The sequence below is a fragment of the Mus caroli genome, unplaced genomic scaffold, assembly GCF_978045245.1.
Source record: "Mus caroli unplaced genomic scaffold, Mus_caroli_1 scaffold_2, whole genome shotgun sequence".
NCBI lineage: Eukaryota > Metazoa > Chordata > Mammalia > Rodentia > Muridae > Mus > Mus caroli.
Genome location: NW_028227257.1, coordinates 64562411 through 64578223, shown reverse-complemented (window position 1 = coordinate 64578223; position 15813 = coordinate 64562411). Strand labels below are relative to the sequence as shown.

At 41.4% G+C, this 15813-nt stretch overlaps 1 protein-coding gene across 8 annotated transcripts in view; it reads right to left on the bottom strand.

The window, feature by feature from the left end:
• The window catches only part of Meis2 (Meis homeobox 2), a 209309-nt gene that overhangs the window by 50857 nt on the left and 142639 nt on the right, over positions 1 to 15813 (bottom strand). For all 8 annotated transcript variants that reach the window (XM_029472954.2, XM_021181264.3, XM_085834572.1 and 5 more), the window contains one exon: positions 8595 to 8671. In XM_029472954.2, coding sequence (XP_029328814.1) covers positions 8595 to 8671 — 77 coding nt within the window. The remainder of the gene's footprint in view (positions 1 to 8594; positions 8672 to 15813) is intronic.

Genomic DNA, 15813 nt, shown 5'->3' with positions numbered 1-15813 from the left:
ATTGTTTCTTATCTAAAAAGGCTTGAGGGAAGTTTGGAGCCCTAGAAGTCCATGCTAAACAACCTGAAACCTCAGCCTGCGGGGACTTATCTAAAAGATACATTGCATCTGGAGACAAGGGGAAATGCTCTGTCTTCCAGTGTTTACCTTGCCAGGGAAAGAGAGAAAGAACTTTGCATTTTTCAACCCGAGTGTAGAATGTATGTGACGCTCAGTGAGTCCTGGAAGAAGTCAGCAGCTAATCTCTAGGGAATGGCCAGTCAGCATGGGCGATTCCGATTCACCCACAAACCCCGACCAAACCGGAAACAACAGGGGATGTTCTGATTAGAAGAAAAACAATGAACAGGAAAAGGACTTGAGAAAAGCAATATTGGAAAAAAACCCCGAAAACAAAACAAAACACCCCAAAGCTTTCTTTACTCCTCTCCCCAAATCTCTAAGGATCCTCTCTCCCAGATATAAACTGATCTTCCTTGTTTGCACAATAGGAATAAGTACTTCTGAGTGTCTGAACGGAGGGAAGGAGTGGACGTCGGGGTGGACACGAGGAACCGCTACCTAACCCTGTCCACTCTCATACTTAAAAATTCAACACAATGTAAACAGCAGTAGTAACAGCAAAAAACAAGTCCTCGAGATCACAAGGTTAATAGGACCTACATTTACTCATTAACAGAGCAGATTCTCAATTAAGTAATTTTTACAAGGCTGCTCTCCAGTGGGAGAATGCATGAATGAACTAGTGAAGTGCATGGGTGCGGGCCATCTAAAGACTATTCAGAGAGGAGGAATTTTTGGAAGGAATTTAAAAAGTAGTCAACGCTGCAGGGAATTTTACTGGGAAAAGCCCCATAGTAGTAGTAGTGTGTGCGAAGGTGAACACACCAGCAACATTGAAAACTGGACCAAGCTGTAGCAGCCCTCAGGATGAGAGAGAGAGAGGGAGAGAGAGAGAGAGAAGAAAGAAAGAAAGAAAGAAAGAAAGAAAGAAAGAAAGAAAGAAAGAAAGAAAGAAAGAAAGAAAGAAAGAAAGAGAAAAGGAGGAGGAAGAGGAGGAGGAGGGAGGAAAGGGTGAGGGAAGGAGGGAGGAAGGGAGGGAGGGAACGAGCCAGCCCCCGGAGACAAGGCAGTATTGATACATTCTAATCTATTTTGTATCATTTTAATAGCTTCTAATTTCAGGCTCTGTGGAAGCACTGCACAGGCAAAGCTCTCTTGCTTCTACATTCTAAAAATAACTTAAGAGTAACTTGAACATCCCAATTCCTTGGTTTTTTAAAAAATCTTTTTTAAAAATACAATTTTTACTTTATCCCTCTGTAATTGGAACTAGAAATACTTACTAAATCAGTTGCTATAGGATACATCTGTAATATTTCCAATGACGTCACTTCACACACCCCCCCCCCCCATGAAAAGGAGTAAACTGTCAAGTCAATAGCATCCAAATGTCAAATCCTATAGCTGCCTGAGGTATGGGCTTTTCTTTCAGCATTACCAGAGAAACCATGTAGATCATGCCAGTGGATATGGATAAAGGACCTATTTGAGCAAACCTTGTCTCTCTTCCAAATACTGGCATAATGAAGTGCAGTGGTAGGTAGATCCCTGTGCGGAATGCAGGAGCTGTCTGGAGCTCATTGTTCTTGTCAGTGAAAGAGAGAAGGCTAAATTCTAAAAATCTCCAAAAAAAAAAAATTAAACACATTATAGGCCAATTTTCCTTCTATAATATAGAGACTTGAACAACAGTAACTTCCAATATAAGGAATTTTCTCTCTCTTAAAAAATTTTTAAACATTTCTTTAAGGGACTTTTCTTTTTCTTTCTTTCTTCCTTTTTTTTTTTTTTTTTTGGAATTGCTTCAAAAATTCATTGCATTCTTTTGTTGTTGTTGTTTGGTGTTTTCTCTCCAGCACTGTACATTCCTCTAAACGAGAAACTTTTTTTTCTCTCCTCTTATTGGCATTCTAGCCCAGCAAAGAAATATGCATCCTGAGATAACGCCGCCAGTTTGCTATGAAAACCATATTTCACTCTTTCTATATAAAGAAAAAAAGAAAAAGGATAAAACACAAAGGACTGGGTGGGTGTAGTTGATCATAAAGGACTGCCTCACTCACTCCCTTGCCTCCTCCCTGGCTTCGTGCCCCCCCCCCCCACCCTGCTCCTTTTGTTTACAACTTTTAAAAGGCTCTTGCTGAGTCTGAGCTGCCTGCCTACATTTGGACTGAATCGAAATTTCTGGAAATGGTACTTCCATCAGTCCAGGATAGGACCTGTCTAGAATCACTGATCAGATAAGGCAATGGGTGGGAGACCGAGCTGCCCCAGTCCATGAAGTAGCTCCAAAGTTCACATTTCAGGTGTGGGGGGGGGCCGGAGAATTTCATACCACATACGATTCCTAACTTAACACCCCAGTTTGATTCCCAAGCCACCTGATTTCAGGGCAGTCCTTCTAGTTAAGCATTCATCGTGCTTGTTTTTCTTTTCCTGTCTTAATCTCTCAACTATCCCATTCCTTCCTTCTTGTTGTGGGTCTCCAAGAAATAATAAGAGCGCTCTTTGATAAGAGTTCATGGGAAGATGAGCAGAGATGGGAAGTCTTATCGCTATTACAGCCAGAGAGTGTCAGTTATGAGGAAGCCCACTTGTGGCTAGCAGAAGACAGCATGAGACAAGTTGGAAGCATTGGGTCCCCTTGGCCTCTCTACTTCTCTTCCAGAGATTGGGTGTTTCTGGCACAGAGAACCTAGAGAGAGAGAGACCTCTTACCTCCCGCTCTCCACACTGGAGTTCAAAATCATGCTTTTTTTTTTTTTTTTTTTTTTTTTATTCATTTCCTCAGCATTGGCAGTCTCAGCACATTAAATGCTGACAATGAATCTAGCACCTGGCAAATCTGACTTGAGATTCAAATGGATTTTTATTCTGAAACATAGATGTTCCTTGGAAATAATCACCGCAGACGGCAGCTATGCATTTAACAAATGGCCGTGGTGGAAATTGCTGAGCAGAAAGAGGGTATTTAGTCCGGCACGCTTTGCTCTGTCTAGGTTTTTCTCAACCCCACCTCCCTGGTTTATCACTCAATCCTTCAGTCCTTTCTCTCTTGAGATAAAAGTGTCCAGCTGTCTCGGTGCCTCATTTACATTTCTTGCACCACTGGCCAATTATTCCATATGTTTACCGCAAAATTATTCCCTCAGTTCCCAGCTTACTCTTGATGTCCTAATATTACAGTGTATTTCCCAGTGTCTGCTCTCTCCGTGGTGAGAAGACAACGGCAACTCTCATGTACCCTGGAAAATGACTTTCCCTTGCTGTAAAAAGGTCTGACCTTTTGGACACACGTCCTCTGCGTCCTACTAATTAGGCTTCAAGTTGGACTGGGGAATTCACTAGCATAAGCCTGCAAGTGACTGTCCCTCCTGAAGTCCACCTAGAGCAGGATGACTGCGCTCTTCAAGTCAAAGCTCAAAGCATCTTGTAAGTTTGTCTGGGACAATGGGTTCCTAGAGAACATTACTGCATCCTTCAGGCAACCACTCTGCTGCTGGCTGCACTTTAATCAGGACTTCAGAGTCCCAACCATGTTGCATTTGATTCTCAGAGTCTTCATAAGCTACACCATACTTTAACACAAGTGTCCTTTACTCCAGCATGGTTCCATTTCACACGCAAGAAAGCCTGAACTGGTGTCTGGGAAGGCGTTGAGCCTTTGTAAGGCTGCAAGGGAGATCAACTACTAGGAAGATACCCTGACCCTCAAGAGATTGTCAAAAGTCCTTCAGTCTTAATGGAACAAACTCCTGTAACTTCTAAAAAATGTGTGATGGGGCCAATCTGAAGCATAAGAAGTCAAGCTTCTGTCCTCTATGAGGGTGTGATCATTTAGAGATGTTACAGCTCACATGATTATGGGCCCTCGTGATGGGGAAATGGCCAAGCAGGACATGAGTGATTAGTAGTTCATCTTAGTTTGAGAGATTGGGCAGGGCGTTTATCTATTATACAAAGGAGTTCTCTGGACCTCCTTCACTGAAAAGTTCCTTGATTTAAGTTTCATGCTTTTTCATTTGGGGGTCTGGAACCTATCTTTTAAGAAGAAGTAAATCCTAGTTTACCTGCATTCCATCAATAGCTCACCCCTGTAGATGTTGGATGTTGTTTTGTAGTTGATTATAATGACTACAATCTCATGATTTTTAAAAAATGCAATATCTTTTTTCTTTTAAAAATTAATCTGGAGCCAGGAACAGTGTCTCATGCCTTTAATTCCAGAACTTTAAAGTTAGAGGCCAATTTATGTGAGTTCAAGACCAGCCTGGTCTACAAAGCAAGTTCTAGATAAGCCAAGGTTACATAGTGAGAGTTTTTCAAAAGAACAATAGTAGCATAGAGACCAAATGCAGTTTTGTGTGCCTGTGAGCCCAGAACTCAGGTGGATAGATGAGGATTGTGAGTTCAAGGCCAACCTGAACAACGTGGAGAATTGTGGGTAGGCAAGACCCTGCTTCAAAATGAAGGAACAACAATAATAAAATTAATCTATTAATCTATTATACAAATTAATCTATTATACAAATGAGAATTTTAGGTAAATATTGTAACTACAATGTAATTCTGGTGTTGTGTTGCATGTGAACATGAATGTTTTGTGATTTAGCCGAAAGAGTTTTACATTTTTTCCTCTGTGGGGTGTGTGTATGATATGTGCCTGAGTGGTTTGTGTGTATATTAGTGCAGTATGCACACACCATAGCAGACATGTGGAGATCAGCAAGGTTGGAGGTCAGGCCTTGACTTCCACCTTGTTTGAGACAAGGTTTCTTTGTTGTCTGCTGTATGAACTAAGTGAGGTAGCTCCCCGAGCCTCTGCAGATTCTCCTGTCTGTGCCTTCCATCCCACTTTAGGCAGCAGGGACAACAGATGGGAACCACGACTGCCAGACTTATGTGGGCTCTGGGGTTGGAACTTGGGTCCTTTCATTTTTGTGACAAACAAGTGACCCACCATGCCTGACCTTGTGTTTGGATTTTTGAGGCAAGACTTAACCATGCAGTCCACATTGATCTGGAACTCACTACATAGCCCAGGCTAGTGTTGAACTCAACATATCCTGCCTGCCCCAGTCTCTGAAGTCCTAGGGTTATAGGTGTGAGGTACCATGCCCAACCCTCTCATCTATAATGTCATCTTGAAAAAGAAATCTTACTTGAGCGATTTATTATTCATGGACTTCCGTGAGATGATTGTTGGGGACATGACACTGGTGTCATAAACTCTGATCCTTCTGGGAGTCACACTTTGGTTTGGTTGTGCCAGCATGTTTTACACACTCTCTCTGTAAGTACATCTGAGAAATTCTCTAGGGTCCTTTCTAGCCTAGGCTACAAAGATGCAACACATGTCTAATTCTCTCAGTTATCTCTTAAACTTCCATGCTTCCTATTTGTTCCTAGTTCCTAATTACTGATGGTCTTAAATGGCCTGTTTTTACTGCTTATTGCTCTCATTAGGTATGTGGGGCTGTGTCCTGTTGCTTATTAACTATAGATGTTGGCTTTCCTGACTATACTCAAGTCCCTGGGTGTAACCCCTGTGTCATATAAGACTAGACTCTGTCCACATCTGGCTGATGGGGAGAGGGTTTAAAGTTTAGAAACTATTTGTTTTTTTTTTTAATTAACTTTCATGTATGTGTCCATGTGTGTCCATGTGTCCATGTGTTTATGTGTGTCTGTGTCTGGCATGCACACATTGGGGATATTCCCACAGAGACCTGGAGATACACACTGTTGTGAGCAGTCTAACTTGGGTTCCGGAGATTAAACTTGGGTCCTCTGAATGATCAGCAAGTGCTCTTAATCACCGAGCGTCTCTACAGCCCCAGGAGCTACTTTTGATCCTTTTTTCCCCCTGAGAGTAGTCATTCTCAGGGTCTAGAACATTCTTTTAGAATGTTCATTCTTCCTGTCACTCTATGCATCTGAGGTCTGTGAGTCTGAAGCCTCCTGTGAGAGGCGAGTCAGCACTGTTTCAAAGGAGACTTTGTCAAGGCAGTGGATGGACAAGTTCAAAATGTACCAGTGTGGGGAGTGATTCCCTTCAGATTCCTTTCTGAAATCCCCGGATAGGGGGCCCCTGTCTTCAACTCTTGGCAGAGCTTCAGGGGAACTTGGGGAGCCATCCTCATGAGTCACACCTTATTATCAAAGTTATGGTAGCTATTAGCTAAGAATTGGACCTAAGGGCAGGATTACAGAAATTTTTTCAGAAGGAAGTGTGAAAATTAGAAAGATGGAATTATTTTGTAGAGACAGAGGTGTCAACGTTTATCCCATATTACGGCAAGTGTGCCATGTGACAGACTGTCATGTCCTCACCCTCGGCAAATGTGGCCCAAATCACAGAGAAACAAGACACCCGAAATATCACACCGACTGAACTCCTGCACATGCCTTGGGGCTCTGTGGATTTCAGAAAAGAAGGGTCCTTTCTTCTAGGTCCCAGCCAGGTGTCTGTGAGGAGGGCTGGTCTTTACATAGAGAACTGAGTCGTCTTTTCTCTTCAAGGGCAATGATTACATCAAAAAAAAAAAAAAAAAAAAGCCAGGAACGGATGAAATGTGACAAAGTTTTCAAAGAAAGGTCAAATGTCAATGCCAAATATCAGTGTAAAAACATTCCATTTGTCTCAAAAATTCCCACCACAACTTCCCGGAATGTGTCCCAAATTTACAAAACAAAACAAAACAAAAAACAACCACCAAATTTCTGAAGTGATGTTACCTGTACTGGGCACCATTGGCTATGCAGTACCTTACATTGGAGACCAGTGTGGGGCTGAGTCTCCTAAACCTAACCCAGAATATGTTTATTTTATTGTTTCAGACAGCTGATTGCTTGAACTGGGAACAGGAATGAGAATGTATATGCTTACACATTATATATTTACATCAGGAGGCCCCTACCAAGGCACAGTCCCAGGCACATCTGACCCTAGAGATTACAACCTTTATTCCAAGATTTTTGCTCTAAAGGGTATCTTTAAATGTACATAGCTCCAATCTTTAGAAGAAAATTAAAGAGAATCCTGGTCTGTATTGTCTATCCTTTCTTTCTGCCTCTCTTTTCGGGTTAGCAGTTTATTTCTGCATTAATCACCCTGACAGAAGCAAGGCAACTCAATTTTCTGCTTCTGTAGGTAGGCACATCACTTTCTGTACAACAGTAGGCATGAAAAGGGCTGCAGCTAAGCTTTGGTTACTGGTGTAATTGAAATGCTATCCACACTATAGGGTGCATTAAAGTCAGATAACGACAGTTCCTGTGGCCAATTTAAGTAGCTTGACTTCCCTGGGAAAAAAAAATTGCCTGACAGATAAGGCAGACAAACTGGCTAATTCTCCAAGCATGTCTCTCATTGTGATCCTAGAAAAATGAGAAAAAAATGAATCACAGAACCACAAAATCAATTGACCCTCGGGTAGCTCATCAGGCAGCGAGCCTGATAAACCTAAAAGCTTTGTTAATGTCTGCCTGCCTGTATCCCACAGATAGAGCACTTTGTAAATGAACCTGCTTTGATAAATATATTAAGGAAAGCTGTGAATAAAGCCAGAGACTTCTCATTTGTAAATACAACCTCTGCTACATGGAATTAGAATGATAAAGTGGAGTTCCATGTAATTAAGTTTGTATAAGGCCTGAAATCCGTGCAAATACTTCCCCTGAATTTTGAAAGAAAACTGTCAGTTCAATTAATCTGAACATCACCCCAAGAATGTACAGAACAAAATTAAGCTGCTGATAAAACCTGGGCCAGTATTTTGATAAGTAATTCCTATATCATTTCTTGGCCACTGTGATCATTTTATTTAATCCCTTACCCCTCCTCTTTCCTCAGTTACCCTCTAAGCCACGTACAAAGGGTAAGATGGCCCATATAGCACCATGCAAGTAATCTAAAGCACAAGGTAAAAATGGAAAAGAGCCTTCTCTTCTATTAAAGAAAAATTATGGTAAATAAATAGCTATGCGTAGGTTCTAAGACATCCCGTGCCTACAGTGTTCCTGAGAGTCCAGACAAAAGAAACCCTTTCCAGAAATAGTGGCTGTAAGCATTGTGCAAAACAAACAAACAAACAAAAAAAAACAGCAACAACAACAACAAAAAAACAACAAAACCCAAAAACAAAACCACACACACACACACACACACACACACACACACACACACACACACACACACACACATACACAGGCAACAGTATTCGACAGGAATGAGCCAGATAGAACTTTTGACTTGGCTGGAGAATTTTAAAGCATCAGAGAAGGGGAAAGTTGAGTTTAGAGGGAGACAAAAAAGGAAAGAAAGCAGCTGAGAGAGAAGAAGAAAGAGTACAAAGCCCACTTGCCTAGGCTACCTGTCATTCACCCTAGGCATACATTTCACCTCAGGGAAGAAATGCAGGGATTACCCTTGACTTCCCTTGTTCCAGAAATAAAACCAAGAAAGAAACGTAAACAATCACTCAGGAACCCCACTCTAGTCCAGGGAGAGAGATCTTGGGGTCACTCACCAATTGTTCACTTGCAGAATTGTCAGTCCCGTGTCTTGCGCTAACTGTTTCTTCTGCTCTTCTGAAGGGTACGGGTGCTGATGAAGAGACAAACATTTTAAAAGATGCATCAGAAGTCGGGAAAGAGGCACATACTTCTAAGCGTAAAGCCACCTTTTGTGCATTCTTTATTCTACGGCTCGGTTCTCCTTATCACACTTAAAAATATGTTTAACTTGCTGACAAGTGTGGACAGGAGCCAGTAGGGGCAGCCTAACTTCCTGTCACAGTCTGTAGGACCAGCAATGAATGTCCAGGTGCCTAGGTCACTCCATGTTTTTGATCAGTCGGGGGTGGAAAGTATCCTGCATTGGCATCAGGATTCTGGGTGTCTCTTTTCCTGTCTGTTGCATGTAGAAAGCTTGGAGACCCATTTCCTTTGCTCCCTTGTGAGTTTAGGAGGAATTCTCACCCCATTCTACCTTTTGAGAGATTGGTCTACATAACTATTATTTCTTAGTCAGTAATCACAGTAGAAGTTTGGACTCTTGGCTGATATGTTATCACAACTATTTTGAAAGCCAAGGTAAAAAGGATTGGATGTAGAGTTCTTAGTCTGGGTGGGGTTAGGATTCTTTAATTTTTTACTGATTAGTGCTCTGGGCTATCAAGGTCATGTAGAGTGACTTGCATAGCTTACCTGTCCCTTCCCCTAGGCATACATCTGACATGTCAGGGGAGAAGGAGTCAATTTTATGACATGCTTCCTACGGAATTTTTCCATGTTAACTTCAAGTACAGCAACTAGAGAACAAAGCCATGGGTTTCGTTTTTAATTCTTTTCTTCCTACCACAGTCCATTCACACTGATAATGAACAACACTCCTATTAAACCCCTCTCTCTCCTCCTCTCTCATCTTGAAACCCAGGAATGTTATTTTACAATCATACATTTCCTTCAAGAGGTTCTGTGCTGGAGGGCGCATAATTATGAAACGCATCTGTTACATAAGGTCCTGTTCAAAATTCACTGGTTTTCTTCAACGGGAAGGTAAACTTTTATCCCTGTGTCAGGGTTGTTCCTAGACTACAAAGCCTTTCGTCATCACTGAAGAGTTATCAGGGGGCCGGGAGACGGCTCAGTGTAGAAGCACCTCCCACTTCTTTTGCAGAGGACAGAAATTCTATTCCCAGAACCCATGTTGGGGAGCTCACAGCTGCCTATAATTCCAGATCCAGGGTATCTGGGGTCTCTGGGGTCTCTGGGTTATAATGGTGCCTGGATTCATCATGCATATCCCCAATCCACATTTATACATACAGTTAGGAATAAAACAGATAAATCTTTTAAGTATTCTAATCATCCCAGCCTTGGAGGACAGAGATGCTTTTCAATCATCTAAGAATTCAACCCTCAGGTACTTCATCTTCCACAATCGGAGGCATCATCCACAATGTGCACGATTGTTTGTTCAAGAGCCCACATGCCATAGGTTCAACCAAACCCCCTGTATAGCAAAAGGGTTAACTAGAGCTGTATTAATATAGAAGTCAGGCTTTTAATATTCTGCAAATGTTAACAAAGAAAGATGATAATGTTGAGTTAATATGGGTTAAGCATAAAATGAAAATAAATTTTTCTGATTGCGAGGTGTTGACACTTTTTTGGCTAGGGCCTGCAGCCTGTTCCTTAAAGCTGTGTAATTACAGAAGGCTTTGCCCCCCTTCCCCCTCCTGCTAGAGCCTCCCCACATTAGTAATGACCCCTTCACTGCTTCAAAAACCACTAATGGTCTTCAGCAGAGGCAAGAAAAATGAACAGGGTAAATTGGAATCCACAGTCAGTAATTTGCATCCAGTGAGGCTGCTTTGGTCACTCACGCTCATTCTTGGCCATCAATCGCTGCCTGTCAGGTACTGCACTCTGCCTCTGTGACAAATACTCCTCCTAACACTCGGATTCGTCCAAACAATGTAATTGTCCTCTATTCTCCTTTTGGTAATGGAGAAAATGAATGACTCACAAACAAGGGTTGTTCATTGCAGACACAGAGGTGCCTTCAAACTGGAAGAAGCCTAGAGTAGAGATTTTAATTGACTAAAAACACTCTTTGGAGAGCAAATGACAATTAAAAAAAATTCCTCTTGTCAAGTTATTTCCTAACCAAAATCAAGACAGTGGTCTCCCTTTGAGTTTCTGCTACTCTGATTTCGAAGAGCCTAGCTTTGTAGGTTGTCAGCCCAGGGGGAGAAATTGTGCAAACAGTAAAAAAGTCAAAATGGAAATGAAAGATGCATTCCCCTGGATGTATAGAAAGAGGCTAGTGGTGTAACATGCCTCAGTGTGCTGCTTCTTCACTCAGCCCCTTTCTCTCCCTCTCCCTCCCTTCCTCTATCCATCCCTCTGTCTCTGTCTTTCTCTGTCTCTCTTTCTCTTTCTCTGTCTTTGTCTCCTCCCGCAACTACCCTTGCCATGTGTGTTTTTTTTTTCTTGTTTTCTGCATTTGTCCAAAAAAGTTCTGAGCTCTGTGTGTGTGTGTGTAAGAGAGAGAGGGAGAGAGAGAGAGAGAGAGAGAGAGAGAGAGAGAGAGAGAGAGAGAGAGAGAGAGAGAGAGAGAGAGAAGGGGGACAAAGTAATTCAGGAAAAGTACAGAGAGTAGATGCTACTAGACTGCTAGAGAACCAATTCCTTTACGTGATGGTAAACTCTGATTGAATAAAAAGAATGCTTTCTAGTGTTTATTAGAAATGCAGTCAAGCAACTGCAGACTTTTGTTAACAGTACATTTTATCGTGGGAATCCCTTGCCTATACTTTCTCTATTTCATGAGAACTTTTAAATTCCATTTTTTATCATTAAATCATTAAAAACATTGGTACCTTACCAAAATTCACCTTGCACAGATGGCTCCCCCCCTAATTAATAGGGAAGACTAGAAGAAGTTTTCAGTTGTTTGAATGCCATTCTGTAAGTTTTGAGCACTTTAGATCCGTGCCCCTTTTCTACATAGGCTGGACTGCTGGTCTGTAAGTGTCCTGGCAGTCATCCAGTGGATTTCTAAAATTAAAAGGGCGATTGAGAACAATCAGCTTTTAAAGGGAATGGAACGTGACAATGTGTTTTGGATTAATTTACAAGTATATGTTCATATTTAAGGGCAAACCACTGAACTAAAGGACTTCTCTTGCGTGATCTGTCGTGTGCAGGCTTTATTGGGACAGACATCATGTTGAAATAATAAACAGGGGAAGCCTCCACTTCTTCTTTGATGTGTATTACTAGATGTTTGACTGGCTCAAATTTAAAATAAACTTGGGGATGTTTGCACTTGGAAACTGGAAGTGGAGCACAAGCAATAATTTGTTGTCAATCCCCGCGATCTTGGCCTGAAGCTCTGGTTTTGACTGTTCGATGTTGGGGGCCGACTCACTTGGGTCCCATGGCCCAGAGGTGGCTCAGCTTACTCCTAAGGGGACACTGTTGTAACACAATAGCAATGATGATGAGTCCCTTCATCAATATAACACTAAAGGCTAAGGATTTTCACATCTCAAAATAACTCCAAGGCCAGCAGAGAATAAAATCCCACCCTGAAAGGACTCCTTACTTGGAATATCAACTAGAAAAGGTTGGGAAAGTGAAAAGGGCATGTATAGCTCTCCTGATTCCACCAGAGAGGGAAAATGTTCTTTAATGGCCTCTCATGTACAAATTCACTTGAAAGCAAGATGTCTTTATCCAAGATACCACCTGGCTCCTCTCCGTCCTTGCTTTTAGGGTAGAGCAAGCATAAGGTACTTGGTAGATCAAGTACAAGGAAGTGGAGCCACAGCCTTGTTACACCCCTGGGACACTGGGGGGAAGGGCCTTTAACAATGATCATTTTTGACTAGCCCCTCCCTAAGAATGTCCGAACTAGAACTGGTGGATCATGAATTTCATTCTGTGTTGCGAAGATTTATATTGATGTTGTAAAATTATAAGTGATACTTCAAAATAGCCCACAAACAAGAAATGCACAATGAATTTAAAAGGGAGTTATTTGCAAGACTAAAACATTGTAAATCACCTAAGCATCTCTCAGCTGGATTGAAGTCTGGTGAAATGTGACCTACCTTTCTCTTTCTTTCTTTCTTTCTTTCTTTCTTTCTTTCTTTCTTTCTTTCTTTCTTTCTTTCTTTCTTTCTTTCTTTCTTTCTTTCTTTCTTTCTTTCTTTCTTTCTTTCTTTCTTTTCCAAGCTAGGGGTGGAGAGAGTTGGCATGGGGTGGGGGTGGGGTAGTTCACTCTTTTCACCCCAGCACTAGGGAGAACTGTGCAGCTTGATCTCTGTGAGTTTGAGGCCAGCTTGCTCCACAAAGAGTTCCAGGCTAGCCAAGGCTACATAGTTTGTCAAATTACTTGTGTAACACAACAGAAAAATGGTCAAGGAACTTGCTGTGGAGGATGATGTTAGACAGAATCAATTCCTGCCAACATGAGGGTGATGGATTTCACTTCCCAACGTCTCACTAACAAACTTATTTTACAGAGTTAAGCTGAGTGACTTTGTTATTATTATTTGTAATAATCGTTCTCATGGATATCTGTTCTTTTTGAGGCTTTATTTTAATTTATGTGTGTGGAGGGGTGTCTACACATCTGAGTTCAGTTGCTCTTATAGACCAGAGGCATTGGATTCTCCAAGATCTCCAAGTTATGGGTAGTTGTAAGCTGCTGAATGTGAATTCAGGGACCAAACTCCTGCCCTCTGCCGGAGCATGCTCTTAGACTCTGAACCATCTCTCCATTCCTGTGATCTTGATTTTAGTTATGGTAGTTACATAAGAAACCCTCAAAGTAATTTCCCCAACGTGGATGAAGAAACTCCTTTGGAAGGATATCATCTATCCATACTTAATGAATCATGTGAACAAGCCCAGGAATTATTCCTTATGTAAATAAATGTATCTTCTAATAAAAGATCAAACAAAGTCAGTTGTCATTAATTTAGCAACTTTTGCCTATGTGAATAACAATTTCTATATCGTGAATAGAATGCACATTTCATCAGTTTTGAAGAGGAAACATGAAACAATGAAAACAACATTTTAAAGCTCTCCCACTGTTGTTTCTCAAGGTAATACTTCCTGTACTAAATTTTTGAAGAAATTTACTAGATTTTTATAATTTTATGTCTTCACTACCCTGTCTTATTTACGTCTCTCTGGGGTATAACTTCTCAACAGGAGAACTTTATGTGGTTCTCACATTTGCAGTTGTCTTCTCCTCACTCATTGCTCTTTTATTTTTTGAAAACATGTCACACTGTGTAGCTTTGGCTAACTGTGTAGGCTAGGCTGGCCTCAAAGGTAGAGTTCTGTCTGCCTCTGCCTCCCTAGTGCTGGGACGAAAGACATGTGCTACCGTATCCTTGGCTGCTTTCTCATTGTTTCTATGTATTTGTAGCAAGAATGGCGAGCTCAGCCATTGGTTCTCTCTCACGTCTTGTTGGTAGCTCTTTTATATTGTATATGACTGGGCCTGAGACAGTACTCTGGGGTTCTAAAGCAATGGGATTAGCAGAACTGTAACCTGACATAGTAAGCACCTGAGCAATCCTAATAGCAAAATTTGTGATGGCTAATTCTATTTCTCTTCCCCTATTATCCCCACAATCAATTCTGATGTAAGATGAACCTACAGAGCAAATTCACATGGTTCCTTCTTAGGTGACTTTAAAGTGGCTAACTTGGGAGATCACAGAGCTGAGGGTGCGTACATTCTTAGCTCCCTGATATCTTGCTAGAGACAACCCTCTGAAAAATGGCTATGGTAACAGTTGCATAACCAATGTTTTCCCCTAGAAATTTGAAGAACATTTTTTTTTCCCAAAACACTGATTCTTCATTGGAATCTACAGGTCCCTGATTGGTGGCTAAATGGGATACAACAGGTTTGGCATCTCTGTCTTTATATCATGTCAGCCATCTTTGCTGCTTCAACCTGTGAGCTCTGGAAGTAGACATGCTGATCATTTGAGAACTGTTGAATGCATGGCTAACTTGACCTATTGCTCATTGGAACTGGCATGTGTTTCCTCTACCCTGCCCGAGACTTTCTTTGTAAATAAGTCTGCAGTCCAGGGCCTTGTCGCAAGACCTAGACTAAATCACAAGGCTAGGGCAGTCACACAAAATGATGACACCAGGGGGTAACTCAGCAGTTCCTAAGTGAGGCTGACTGCCCTTTAGCCCACCAAGTACAAGGCTAGCATGTTTATACACCGAAAGAACATCTTTGAAACTGTGCCCATGACTAATTGACAATTATAGATGTTCCGACTACCCCAGAAAAATCAATAAAAGTTCCTTTTGCTAAGCCAGCAGCCTGAGCATCTCTTCTTCTCTCCTAACCTTCTTCCTTCTTCTCTTGTTCCTTCCTTTCTTCCTTGTTACCTTCCTGATTTCTTTTCCCCCGTCTCCTTTTGCCCTTTCTCTTTTTTCTTTCCCCATTCTAGCTTTTCTGAGACAGTCTTACTCTATAGTCTAGCTCAGGTTGCCAGGCTAAATAGAATTTACTTTTTTACCTTATGCTGGCCTAAAACTCATGGCAAAATTTTATTGCCTTCTGAGTGAGTGCTGAGATTATAGGCATGGGCAACTCTGTCCAGCTCCAATCAACTGTTTGATTATTGCTGGCTTCTCTTTTGTTTACAAGCCTAAGTCTCAATAAGGGGCTCAGCCTTTCTTCTTCACAGTATATGGCTTAGTATTGTTTCTACAATTTCCACACCATCAGATGCTGCCTTCTGGTATCATCCTTACATTTAATGAGAGACTTTTCCATTCTAGCATTTATGTTTTCCATGAGGTATATTTCTTCCTTCCCTTTGGTAATGGGGCTATGATTTCTATGTTGGGAATATACTAAGCTGCAATAAAGTGACTTCAGCTTAGACAATCACCATAGCTAACTATGCTGTCTGCATGGAAGACATCCAAGTTAGATTAAGGAATTTTATCATGGGACTGCCAAATGGCTCTTTATTTACTGTATTTCCTATGTAGTAGGAAGCTTTCTTGGGGTGAAATTAACTTTGTTGCTATCAAATGGAGAGAAGAAACCTGACTTGAAGAGAGCTCCTATAGACAATAGATTTCTGTCAACATTTCTACAACTGGATGTGAAGTCACCTAAAACTGGCCTGCCTTCACCTTCAGATACTTGAACCAAAAAGCTGATCATAACTAACACACTTA